The sequence below is a fragment of the Propithecus coquereli genome, unplaced genomic scaffold, assembly GCF_000956105.1.
Source record: "Propithecus coquereli isolate 6110/MARCELLA unplaced genomic scaffold, Pcoq_1.0 Scaffold566, whole genome shotgun sequence".
NCBI lineage: Eukaryota > Metazoa > Chordata > Mammalia > Primates > Indriidae > Propithecus > Propithecus coquereli.
The window spans coordinates 858,265-870,354 of NW_012151574.1; the positions used below are offsets into that span (position 1 = coordinate 858,265).

Genomic DNA, 12,090 nt, shown 5'->3' on the forward strand with positions numbered 1-12,090 from the left:
TGCAGCCTCAATCCATATCTGTGGCATAGGGCCATAAAAAACCAAAAACCCCAATCCACTGTGGATCAATACTACACTTTGCCTCTCATAGGGACTCTCCTGGTTACCCTGGTGCAAGAAGCAGGTGGGCTACCACTGGTTGGGCGTGGCTTTGAGCGGTGGAACAGCTCTCAAACCAGGCAGGAGCTGGTCTGAATGTCTAGCCTCACAGCAGCACGAAAGCACCAACCAACTATAATTTGGGGTTCAAAAAAGACCCTTCTGTCCTTTTTTTCTTTCCTTATGGTAGTGTTGAAGTTTTCAGAAGAGGGTAAATCCCATGACGAAAACAGTGCTGCAGGCTGCCAGCAAGTGTTAGGGCAGATGACAGAGATCAGTGTAACTATTACTGGCTTGGTTATATCTCAGAGTGAAATAATGGGGGAGGCTTGAATATGGTGTAAAACAATTGTCCACACCAAATCTTAGAAGCCACAAAAGAGGACCTAACACCTGGATGGTTTGTTGTGGAAGGTGGACAGGCATCACGTGATGGATGGAGAGTGGCTGTCTAATTAATGGTAATGTCTTCCCCTTCCCGCACCTTGACCTCTGTTTGTAAGGGATGAAATAAAGTTGTTTGCCTATCGTTAAAGAAAAGAGAGAGCCAAAAATAAGTGTGATCAGAATAGTGAGAGATGGTGGTGACACATCAATTCACAGGCAACTAACTGATAAAATTTTTTATTTCACTTTTGAATTTTTACACTTTTCCTGATTATTCCGTGTAAGGTGAAACTAGAACTGTTTAAAAGACATACACAAATCTAGTACATCAATAACCGGGGAATTTTCTTTTTTGCTATACTATTTTCACAACCACGAGTGTGCTTGCTAGGCAATATAACCATCACAGAAGCAAACGTTAGGCAGAATACTGGTAAGGAAAAACAAAGCAAGAAAGAGCTACCAGATATACAGACAGGCTTGGTTCCACATTCACGACTGCATTTTCAAGCGCCAAGTATTAACTGCACATTTTTGTTCAGCTAGAAAGGAGAGAGGGATTTTTTTTGTTGTTTTTTCTTTTTTTGGTTTGTTTTAAATCAGTGCATGAATTTTTCTTGTCTCATTTCAGCAGATGGACAAACAGATGGACTCTACAGCTACGTGGAATGTTAAAGGTAGAGGGGTGATACTGTGAGACTGATAGGCCTGTCTATGCTTGATTCTCTCCACTGCGGTATCCACGCAACTTCCCTGCATTATAGGGTCTTGTTTAAACTCGTCTGAGAACTGAGCTGGATGAGTATACTTGGGAGATCTGGTGACAGGTACTAACAGGCATTATCAGGGTCAGGGCAGGCTGCAATCAAGGGAGAAATCATGGAAATTTAGAAATACTTTTTTGATTCAGATCTTGGTATGACTGAAGACCGACGACCGTGTTGAGAACTGGAGGAAGACAGAACTATGGTGCTGGAAGCTCTTCTCTTTAAAGCAAGGCTTGCTCATCAATGTCTCTAACCCCTGCCCATACATAGTATTAAAAAGTGAACAAAAGATAAAGATAGAATTCAAAAAGAAAAAAAGTAATGAAACAGGACAGAAATTTAAAGAGAAGAGAAAACCAAAGTTAACAGTCTAATAGGACAATGGGAAAGAATATTTAGATTTCAAAATTTAAAAGCCCGGAGCTAGGAAGAATCCAAAGACTGAGTACTCCTCAAGTGAAAGGCAATCTCTATGGAACATTATTCTTTTCTTTTTTAGAGACGAGATCTCTGGCTGTATTTCCCAGGCTGGTGTGCAGCGGCTATTCACAAGTGCAATGGTAGCGTACTACAGCCTCATACTCCTGGGCTCAAATGATCCTCCTTGCCTCAACCTCCTGAGTAGCTGGGACTACAGGTAGCTGGGACTACAGGCGCATGCCACTGCACCTGACTCAGAACATGATTCTTAAAGTATTATCCAGAAAACAGATAAGGCCATTCATAAAATACACGGCTTTTTTTCCTTCTTTAGCTCAATGTTAACAATGAAAACAGATTTCACTATTGAAGCACAAGTTGCAAATTGGTAACATATTGCTGTAGGAAAGGGGGTTCACTCAGGTGTGTTATAGGAGCACTAGAACTTTTCAAGGTGTCATAAGCCAGTTATCTGCCACAAAGAATTTCAATTACAGGCTTCGAGTTTCCTCAGAGGAAGACACTGTGGACGTTTATGGTCATTAACTTTAGACTGGCAACAGCCCAGAACTGTAAAGTGTCTATAACCCCCGAACTACAGGCAGAATTACTGTGAATTACCATTAAACTCGAATGCCAAATGATAGGCGTCTCAATCCGAGTCCCAGCCTCACAATATAATCTCTATAACTTTCTGTACAACTTTACAATGGAATTGTATTTCAGTGACTATTTTGACATCAGATTAAACTTCCAAAATGTTACACATGATTCAGATCTATTTTTTCTACCAGTAAGAGTTCTGCTAAATTACAAAACCCCATAATCACAGTGTTCAGTTTAAAAAAAATTAAACACACAGTAATCCTGTCAATGTTAATCAAAATCAAAACTTCAGAGTGCCGTGGCATTTATATGACCAATCTGAGTTTTAGATACAAATACGAGCTGTCTATCCCATGAACCATTTTTGATAGGCTGAGGCTGTGAAAAATTGAAAGTCGACGTACGATTTTTTTTTTTTTTTTATCGCACAAAGGGATATATGTGGAGGGTACAGAGTGTCACCGAACAGATCACGAAGCACATCAGACATTAGTTCTCTCCCTCCCCAGCATCTCCTTCATCTCCCTGGTTTTCCGACGTCCACAGCTGTAAAAGAACGGAAAAAAAAGCTAAAATCAAAGTAGGGCTACTAAAACTTATCCAGGGAGGTATTTGCTCAACAATTCAAAATTCTTCCTGTAGTACTGCAGACAGTGGTGACTGCAAATGTCAAAACTTTCACAGTCATTTATGACCAATTTAACAATTTAAAACATTAACTATATTTAACAGAGTACAAATTCTCTCTTGAATTTTGGGTTACAGTGAATTATTAAGTAGGTGAGTAGGAAAAAGACTAGAAACCCTCTAGAAGTGGTACTTACAGTGAGATTATCCCTAAGCAACTGCATGATCAGGGTGCTGTCTTTATAAGACTCTTCATTCAGCGTATCCAATTCGGCAATTGCTTCATCAAATGCCTAAAACAAAGAGCCTTTAGCAAAGAATTCACAATTTCTCTGGAGCTAGTTTAGCCCACCTTTTTCTGCTAAGTGAATATAATTTCTCTTTTGGTACAGTATTTTTGGGGGAATCTAGGCTGTTATTACCTTGTTTGCTAGTTGTTTCAGCAAACATATAATGCATATTTATAAAGCACCAACGATGACAGAAATTCCTAGATAAGAACTTTGCTGTACCTAACATGTAAGCAATATTACTGTTAACCCTAGTACAGTCATCCTAGGCATATTCACATGTTTTAATTACCTAAGACATTTCTAGCAATCCTCTTTTTTTAATTAAACAATGTTTTTTATTAGAACTCAAAAGTTCTGGATACAGGGATAAAGGGAGAATGGTGAAGCTCACATCATTAAATCTGATTTGACTAAGTGACAGAACTTTGAGAATTCATTTCAGACAACTTTTCCAAATTAAAAAGAATTTAAACAACAGTATGCATGCTAAAAGACTATAAAAATATTCAGAAGAGGCCAAAAGAAGAAGACAGGAGATAATCCAGCACACAGGGAGAATGTGGTCTGATTTCTTTCTTTTTACAGCTATAACCTCAAATCTTGATTGAAGGATGACAGTATATAAACCAAGGCCCAAAGCTTGATAAAAAACAATAAACTATGTTCATCTGGAATCTTCTACAACCATCCTCCCCAAATCAGTAATCAAACAAAACAAAATAAAACAAAAACCAGCAGGAGGTTTTGAGAAGGAATCAAAGAGTGAAAGGTCCGTATTCGTTATATAAAAGATATACTCTCACCCCCAGAAAATCCTTCAAAAAAGTCCAAGACAAAGAGTATGTTGAGGAATAAAAAGAAGTTAGTAGAAAAAGCACAAGCACTGTTTTACTATGATCAGAAACCACACAGGGTCATTCTCACCGTTTTTGCCAGGCTGCAGGCCTTTTCAGGAGAGTTTAGAATCTCATAGTAAAAGACTGAGAAATTAAGTGCCAGGCCAAGTCGAATTGGGTGTGTAGGCTGCATTTCTTTCTTACTAATTTCAAATGCTTCTTGGTAAGCCTGCTGGGAGTTCGACACAGTGGCTATAAGAAAGATGAAAAATATTAAAGGTTGAGTTCTTTCATAGGTTGCATCACACACTGGATCCACCATCAAATTATTTTACCAAACTAGGCAGGAGCACATGTGACCTATCAAATGAGATGTCTCTACCATTCAATTAAACATTTGTTAAATATTTATTCTAAGCCAAGAACTGTATGAAATGCTTTGGAGAGAAATGAAGATGATTATGGCAAAGTCTACTAAAGTAGTTAAGAAATACATAGATAGAACATGAAAAACAGTATGCTCTAGTGGAAAAATCCTGGGCTTTAGAGTCATTACACTCACACTTCAATTCCCAACTCTTCTTCACTAAGTCTGTGGCTCGGGGGCAAGTAAAAACCACCAGAAGCCTTGGTTTCCTTACCAGAAAAATGGGCAGACTGCCACCTAAACTCTATGGTTGGGTGAAGAATAAATGAGATTCTAAAGTACTTGGCACATAGTAGGCACTTAACAAAGTGTAGCTATGGTTATCACCATCACAATAATACATGATAAAAGAAATGCATCACTATAGTAGTTTCATACCATCAAATATTTTAAAGTTTCACCTGTAAAAAAGACAGCTACCAAATAATCCTCAAGATAAAGATAAAGTTCTCTTTAAATGCACTCTATATCAGACTTTTAATGCCTCCATGTTTGCCCCTTCGATGTATTTTGCCAAATCCCACGACCCTGTTTATCACAACGCTGTGGTCTTTTAAATTCTGAGTGCTGTCATGTTAGTGTCTATGGGGAACAAAGCAAAAACTTCGCTCCCATGAAAGAAGATTACCTCCACTATTGATCAAATTTTTCTTTAAAAATATTACTTACTTTGCTTATTATCTCCAGATGCCACCTCAGAAAGATACCTAAAATAATCTCCTTTCATTTTCAAGTAGAACACCTTACTTTCTGGTTGCGTAGCATTGGGAATGAGATATTTGTCCAACAGCTCCTAAAATACGATGCACATTGTTAAGAATTTAGAATTATTTACAAGATGTTAAAACTATGTTTGAGATTAGAGATTCACACTACCATTTGTAAATAATTTTTTGGAACATTAAAAAAAAACCAAACTCTATTTTCCACCCAAGCTTCTAAATGTTGGTTAGTCCAGGTCATAACAGCAGATGCCTGTATTCTTCTGTTAAATATCACTTTGACCATCCATAAGGGTTAAAGTACAGCCATACAATGAAATGCTATGTAGGCCTTAAAAATGGTGATGCAGAACTACACAGGTAACATGGAAAGACTTTTAAAAGAAATGAGTGGAAAAAAAGCAGATTATCAATACCACAAGAATCCTATTTTAATATTTAAAAATATCTATGTTATATATGTGTACATGCACACAAATACATAAAGGAAAAGCCGGGAAGAATCATGTTAATAATGGTTCTCTGGGTGATAGGATTAGAAGTGATTTTACTTTCTTATTTATATTCTTCTGCCCTGTTCCCCCTCCTTCCTTTTTTTTTAAAAAAAAAAACCTCATAAACATGTATTATTCCTATAATTAGAGGGGTAAAAAAAATTTTCAATTTTTGAAGGAAAAAAGTGATAACAGAGCAAAACTGCCAGGAACTAAGTTTAGAATCAACCCAACCTGGATAGAAATCCCTCTTCTGCCACTTACAATCTGCATCTGTATAACCCAGGACAAATTACCTAATTACCCTGAGCCTCAGTTTCCTCAGTTATACAATGGGGAACACAAAAGCCACCATCCAGGGTAGTTACGAGGATAAATGAGCCAAGGTACATAAGGCGCTTAACACGTTGCCTGGCACGTAGTAAGCACTCAAAGAGTAGCTAATATATTAATAATAAATTCCTTTAAACATTTATGCTTACAACAAAAGTAGTTCTGAAGGAGTCCAAGCTTCGTATACAGAGCAATATTTTCGAAGAGTTGTTTTAGAATGTGGCATCCTGAAAAACTGGTTAAGAGGCAGTAAGTACCATGCTCTTCTTCACATTCTTTCAGATTCTCTTAAAAGCTGGTCTACATTTCAGGAATTATGGAACTTTCTTGCCCTTGGAATGCATGCCATACTTCATCTGAATACCAGATGTACCTAACATTCAGGAATTAGTGCACCATTAACAAACCCCCAAATTACCAACAGGCAACAAATTTAGCCATGTCACTCTTATACTATGAGTCTAATAAAAAGAGAAGCTCAATGCAAAGCTTAGTTATGAGGGGATTTAATCAAAGTGAGAAGATGCAAGGGGCAGCAGTCGTTTTAATATTCTCTGCAGACAAACAGGGTGTAACTCCTTATGGTTTAGGGATGAGCAGTACTGCCTGATGGCTGACAAGCTTTGTACTGGTTTTCAAAAGAAAGGTGTCATGGGCAGTAATTCGGAGAGGCAACCAGCAGGGGAGGAGGTAGATCCACAAGTGTGAATTCCTTTTCCCTTCAAAGCAGCCCTCACTGTTCATTTTTACCTGATTTCACCTGGAAGAAAAAAAAAGTTCCCAGTGGGCTCAGGATGTGAGGGAAAGACAATATGCTCATGATTTGCTCTAGGATATGAGCCCCTCCCATTCAACCCCAAACTGGCCAGAGGGAAGCAATCACCTGACTAAGGCTTATGTAAAACACAGGAGAGGAGAATCCCCAAACCACTTTTGATTTGGCTTTGGAATGCATGCTGAACCTGCTGGATGTGCCTAACTTTCAGACAAAAACAGACTGAACACTGTGAAGGCACGACTGAGGAGAGGCTGAGAGACAGCTCGGGCTTTGGATCCTGTCTCCCCTACTGGAGATGACATCACTGCTCTGACTTATACACAGAACAGCCTATCTGTGGCTGCATCTATCTAGAATCCTGTCCATTTGACCTCGATTTTTAAAAGAAAATATGGAGGGATGTTGAATAAATGCTCCTCTTTTTCACAGGTCTTTTTGATAGGGGAGGAAAATACCCCTTAAGTGATGAACAATCTCTGGTCAAGCAAAAAGTGAGAAAAATCACATCGTACGCTTAAAAATTAGTTGCAAATGATTTGCAGCTTTCCAGTACATTCAGACACCTCTCTCTCGTAAGCTGCTTGAGAGTCTGCATTTGTATATTAATACTACGTAGAAATCATTGTTTAAAACAGAAGCACTGGCTTCTTACCAGAACATCATTGCAGATGTCCTGCAGTTCTGCTTCAATCTTCTCACGGTACTCTTTACCCATCTGCTGCTTCTTCTCGTTCCTCTCTGTTTTCTGTTCAATGCTGGAGATGACACGCCAGGAAGAACGGCGGGCGCCTACCACGTTCTTGTAGGCAACAGAGAGCAGATTTCTCTCTTCATTGGAGAGTTCATGCCCCTGTTCTGTGACCGCCTTCATGGCTGCAGCCATATCATCATAGCGCTCAGCCTGCTCAGCGAGTTTGGCTTTCTGTACCAGCTCACTCTTATCCATGGTCATTCCCTAGAACAAGACTAAGAAAAAAGAAAGAGAAAGCAAATGTCAGGCTTCAGGGCCCAGGAAACATTATATGTGAATCTTCTTCCAACCCATCTGGAAAGAAGCATACTGAATGTGAAACATCTAGTTACAAATGCCATCAACAATAGTGACCGTGTATTGAGCACCTAAAGGCCAAGTACTTTGCTAAGGCCTTTTTATTATTTTGGTCAATTGGTTTTCGACAGTCCTACAAGGCAGGTATGTTTATAACAACCCCCCCCCTTCTTAGGAGTGAAGAAATGAAGGTTCAGAGAAGACAACTGATACACCCAGAGCAACACTGCAACCAGATGTTAGAGAGCCAGAACTCAAACCCAATCCATCTGGCTCTAGAGCTTTTGTTTTTGTCCATTATCCTAATTTGCCTCCCCAACACAGACTGCTTAATAACTATTTCTTTAGAAGTTTATGCTAACTATATGTCCTTTAATTCTCTCAATAACTGTCTGGTTTTTTTTTTTTTAATCTTAGTCCAATTCCCTCCTATTATTACAGGAAGTACTCTCTTCACTGTCCTGTAAGGAATTATCTGATTTTGACCAAATCTGTTTTTTCCCAAAGTATAGGGCGAAATACTTTAAGTAGGATGACTGCTTCCATCAATCTTGAAGCAAAAGATATGATTTTAAATGATCTACTTGGTAGTGTCTATGAAGCAGCGGACACCTGAAAAATGGGAGCCATTACTATCATATCTTTTGCAATTTGCTAACTTTGTTACAAGGACACACTGCACAGGAAGAGCATAAATGAAGGGCAGGCAGCCTTGGGCCCTGTTTAGCCCGGGCTAGTTACAAGTCATATGACCTTGGTTAAATCACTTAACCTGAGAGCTTCCATTTCCTTAGTGGAACCCAAGAACATTCCCAACTCTCTTAATGGGGCAGTTACAAGGAACAAATGACCTAATATACGTGAAGGCACTTTGAAAAGTTTAAAACATTATACATAAACATGAGGCACTAATTTTGTATATAGTATAGGTTGCGAGAGATAGGAGTGTACAACAAGAGGCACTGTAACAGAACTTCAAACCATAAATGAATTCGTTTGAACTGTAACTGAGTTCATTTAAAAGTTTTTCTGAAATAGACAAAAATCTTAGTGACTTCGGTTTATCAATTTATCAAACTCTTTATATAAACCAACCAGTGAATACCTCTTATATTACTCACCTCACCTTAGTCAATTTGCCACTATAATAATCACCATTCATAGAGTGTAGTAATTTTTGGATACTGTGTAGCTAGAAAGTTATTTACTAAAGAAAAAGAGTTGGTTTAAATTTCAATGTATCTATGCCACACAGTGTAAAATTAGGCTAATATCTTGAGGTATAAAAAGATGAAAAACTACTTAAATAGTAGTGGGAATGTCAGCATTTTTAAAACAAATTCTTTCATTACTATACACATGGTACAACAATTTAAGACTCTGAAAATGATTGATAATTTAAAAATAGCAAAGAAAGTATAACTTCTATTCAAAAAATGGTTTTGCCTCAAAAGTTATTTCTGTATTTCCAAGAGAGAAATTCTATACACAGGGACCTATCACACAAAAATGTTTTATTAGATGGGGTACAATGAAACAAGACACACTTTTCAAAATCTAGGCAATACAGAAAAAAACTGATTTTTCTCCTACAGCTTATTATCTAACTAAATCACATTCCAAGCTGTGTCCTATATAAGGCTCACTAATGGTAAGCTTACACTCAGTGAAGCGGGTCTCACCCTGATCCACCTGACACCTTCACTCAACACTACAATGAAACTAAGGCAGAGACAGTAATTCCCAAGAAATATTCCATTTGCTCCCCTTTATTTCTCAGCCCACCCCCACCCTAGCAGTTAGGAGGGGCCATATGGGTAGTTCTGTCCAATGAAGCGTAAGCAAAATGATGCTACTTCCAAGCTAAAACTGAAAGTCCTATGTGTGGTCCCCTAGACTCTCTTCTCTCAGAGCAGCTGCCTAGAAGGCCATGTACTGTAGGTGGTACAGTCATACAACTGGAGTTTCTGCCAGCTTTAGTCCCTGAGTGACTGTATAGTGCAGATTCCTACAGATCTCACTGGACATGCAGGGTGAAAAAGAGACACTTTTGTTGGGTTAAGTCATTGAGATGCTGGGGCTGTTACCATAATACAACCTAGTCTACTCTAATACAAGTACATCAGAAATACTCTATCATCTTAAAATTATATACAGTAGTTGGCCCTCCATATCCATGGGCTCCACTTCCACAGATTCAACCAACTGTGGGTAGAAAATATTCTAAAAATAAAAATTAAGAATACGGGCTGGGCGCGGTGGCTCACGCCTGTAATCCTAGCACTCTGGGAGGCCTAGGCGGGTGGATCGCTCGAGGTCAGGAGTTCGAGACCAGCCTGAGCAAGGGCGAGACCCCGTCTCTACTAAAAATAGAAAGAAATTATCTGGACAACTAAAAAAATATATATAGAAAAAATTAGCCGGGCATGGTGGCGCATGCCTGTAGTCCCAGCTACTCGGGAGGCTGAGGCAGGAGGATCGCTTGAGCTCAGGAGTTTAAGGTTGCTGTGAGCTAGGCTGACACCATGGCACTCTAGCCCGGGCAACAGAGCCAGACTCTGTCTCAAAAAAAAAAAAAAAAATTAAGAATACAAATTAAAAATACAGTATAACAACTATTTACATAGCATTTACACTGTATCACAAGTAATCTTGTAGACGATTTAAAGGTACATGAAAGGGCATACATAGGTTATATGAAAATACTATGCCATTTTGTATCAGGGACTTGAGCGCATCTTTGCATTTTGGTATCCACCGGGGTCCTGGAACCAACCCCCTCTGTGGATACTCTCTCAGTATGTCCAACGTTCTTGACCATGAAGTCTTTGAGGTCAGGACAATATCTCCATCATTAAATAACCCTACTTCATTGTCCCTAAAAGTGCCAAGCACCGCAGAGAGAAGCCAATTTTCAATGACTCAATGAACTTCAGAAAATTTCTAGTCTGTAGGCTAATTCAAAGCTACAAGTCCCTTAGAGGACCACTTTGAAGTTCATAAAACACTACCTGTGCAACTCCACCTATGAAAAGATTCCAGATAATAAAGTGCTGGCTAAAAGCCAATTCAGAGTCAAGCCACCTCATGCAGTATTATAATGGAGTAAGAGAGAAATATACAAGATCGACATTGCTAAAGGATGCCACGAAACTCTCTGGCCCAACCAGGCCCCCAGTTTATAAGTACCTTCCTCCTGTCTCCTTCCCAAGCATTAAAAGTTCAATCATACTTCTCCAAAAAATCCTCAGCTCACTGGGACCTCTCAAATGTCCATTCCCTATTTCCCAAAATAACATGCAGCCTTTCTGGTTTGGGGCCAACTGTTTTAAGTTTCTGTAAGATCACTGCAAGAGTTTTGGGGGATTGAGAACCATCATGATACAGTAAGACTGAATGCATGCCTTAAAAAAGTCTGTATCCATATATCTACATTTCAAAAATGTTAATTACACACACACACACACACACACACACACACACACACAGGAACAATGTGCAAAAAACCAAAATCCATAGCTAAACATCCCGATGGCTACTGCTTACATAACTTTTGACTTATATAATGTGGATTTTGAAGCAGCTAGACCAATTTCAACAGGAAATGGGTTACACAACACCCAGCAGTTTGGAGGAAGGCAGCAGACAAAGGAGAAATGAAATTGTTCCTATTTCTATAATAAACCTCCATCCATAATCTTGCCTTAGTCCCACAGCTTTCAGTCACTCACTATCTCCAGCCTCCTTCGCCTCTTTCCTATAAGACCCATTTTATTTTCTTAAAGCTCTGATCAAGTCACTTCCTGCTCAAAAGTCTTTAAAGTTTCCTGCTGTGCAGAGTAGAGTCAGATTTCCTCCTCTGTCAGTGAAAGCTTGCCAAGCTATCTTCCCAGACTTTTCCCACAACATGCCTTCCACATACGAGCTTCTGCCAAAATGGTTTTCTCACATACGAAGTGTTTTTCTGTCTTTGCTCACTAAGCCATTCCCCCTACCTGGAATGGCTTTTCCCATTTACTCTGCATACAAAATTCACCGCAAGGCTCAAATGCCATCTTTCTCCACTAAGCCTTTCTTAAGCCACTAGTCATATGTGGCTATTCACTTGAAATGTGGCTAGGGCCACATGAAATCAGACTATTCTGGATATAATGGGTTAAGTAAACAAGCTGTTAAAATTAACTTCACTTGGGTTTTTTTTCTATCTACTTATTCATTTATTTTATTTTATTTTTTTGAGACAGAGTCTGGCT

The 12,090-nt window shown here is 39.0% G+C and overlaps 1 protein-coding gene across 2 annotated transcripts in view; it reads right to left on the bottom strand.

The window, feature by feature from the left end:
- Positions 1-695: 695 nt before the first annotated feature.
- Positions 696-12,090, bottom strand: part of YWHAB (tyrosine 3-monooxygenase/tryptophan 5-monooxygenase activation protein, beta) — a 21,833-nt gene continuing 10,438 nt past the window's right edge. For both annotated transcript variants that reach the window (XM_012657923.1, XM_012657922.1), the window contains 5 exons: positions 7,442-7,755; positions 5,132-5,255; positions 4,124-4,287; positions 3,104-3,199; positions 696-2,825 (listed from right to left, as the gene is read on the bottom strand). In XM_012657923.1, the coding sequence (XP_012513377.1) occupies positions 2,769-2,825; positions 3,104-3,199; positions 4,124-4,287; positions 5,132-5,255; positions 7,442-7,741 (741 nt within the window). In that variant the 5' untranslated portion in view covers positions 7,742-7,755 and the 3' untranslated portion in view covers positions 696-2,768. The remainder of the gene's footprint in view (positions 2,826-3,103; positions 3,200-4,123; positions 4,288-5,131; positions 5,256-7,441; positions 7,756-12,090) is intronic.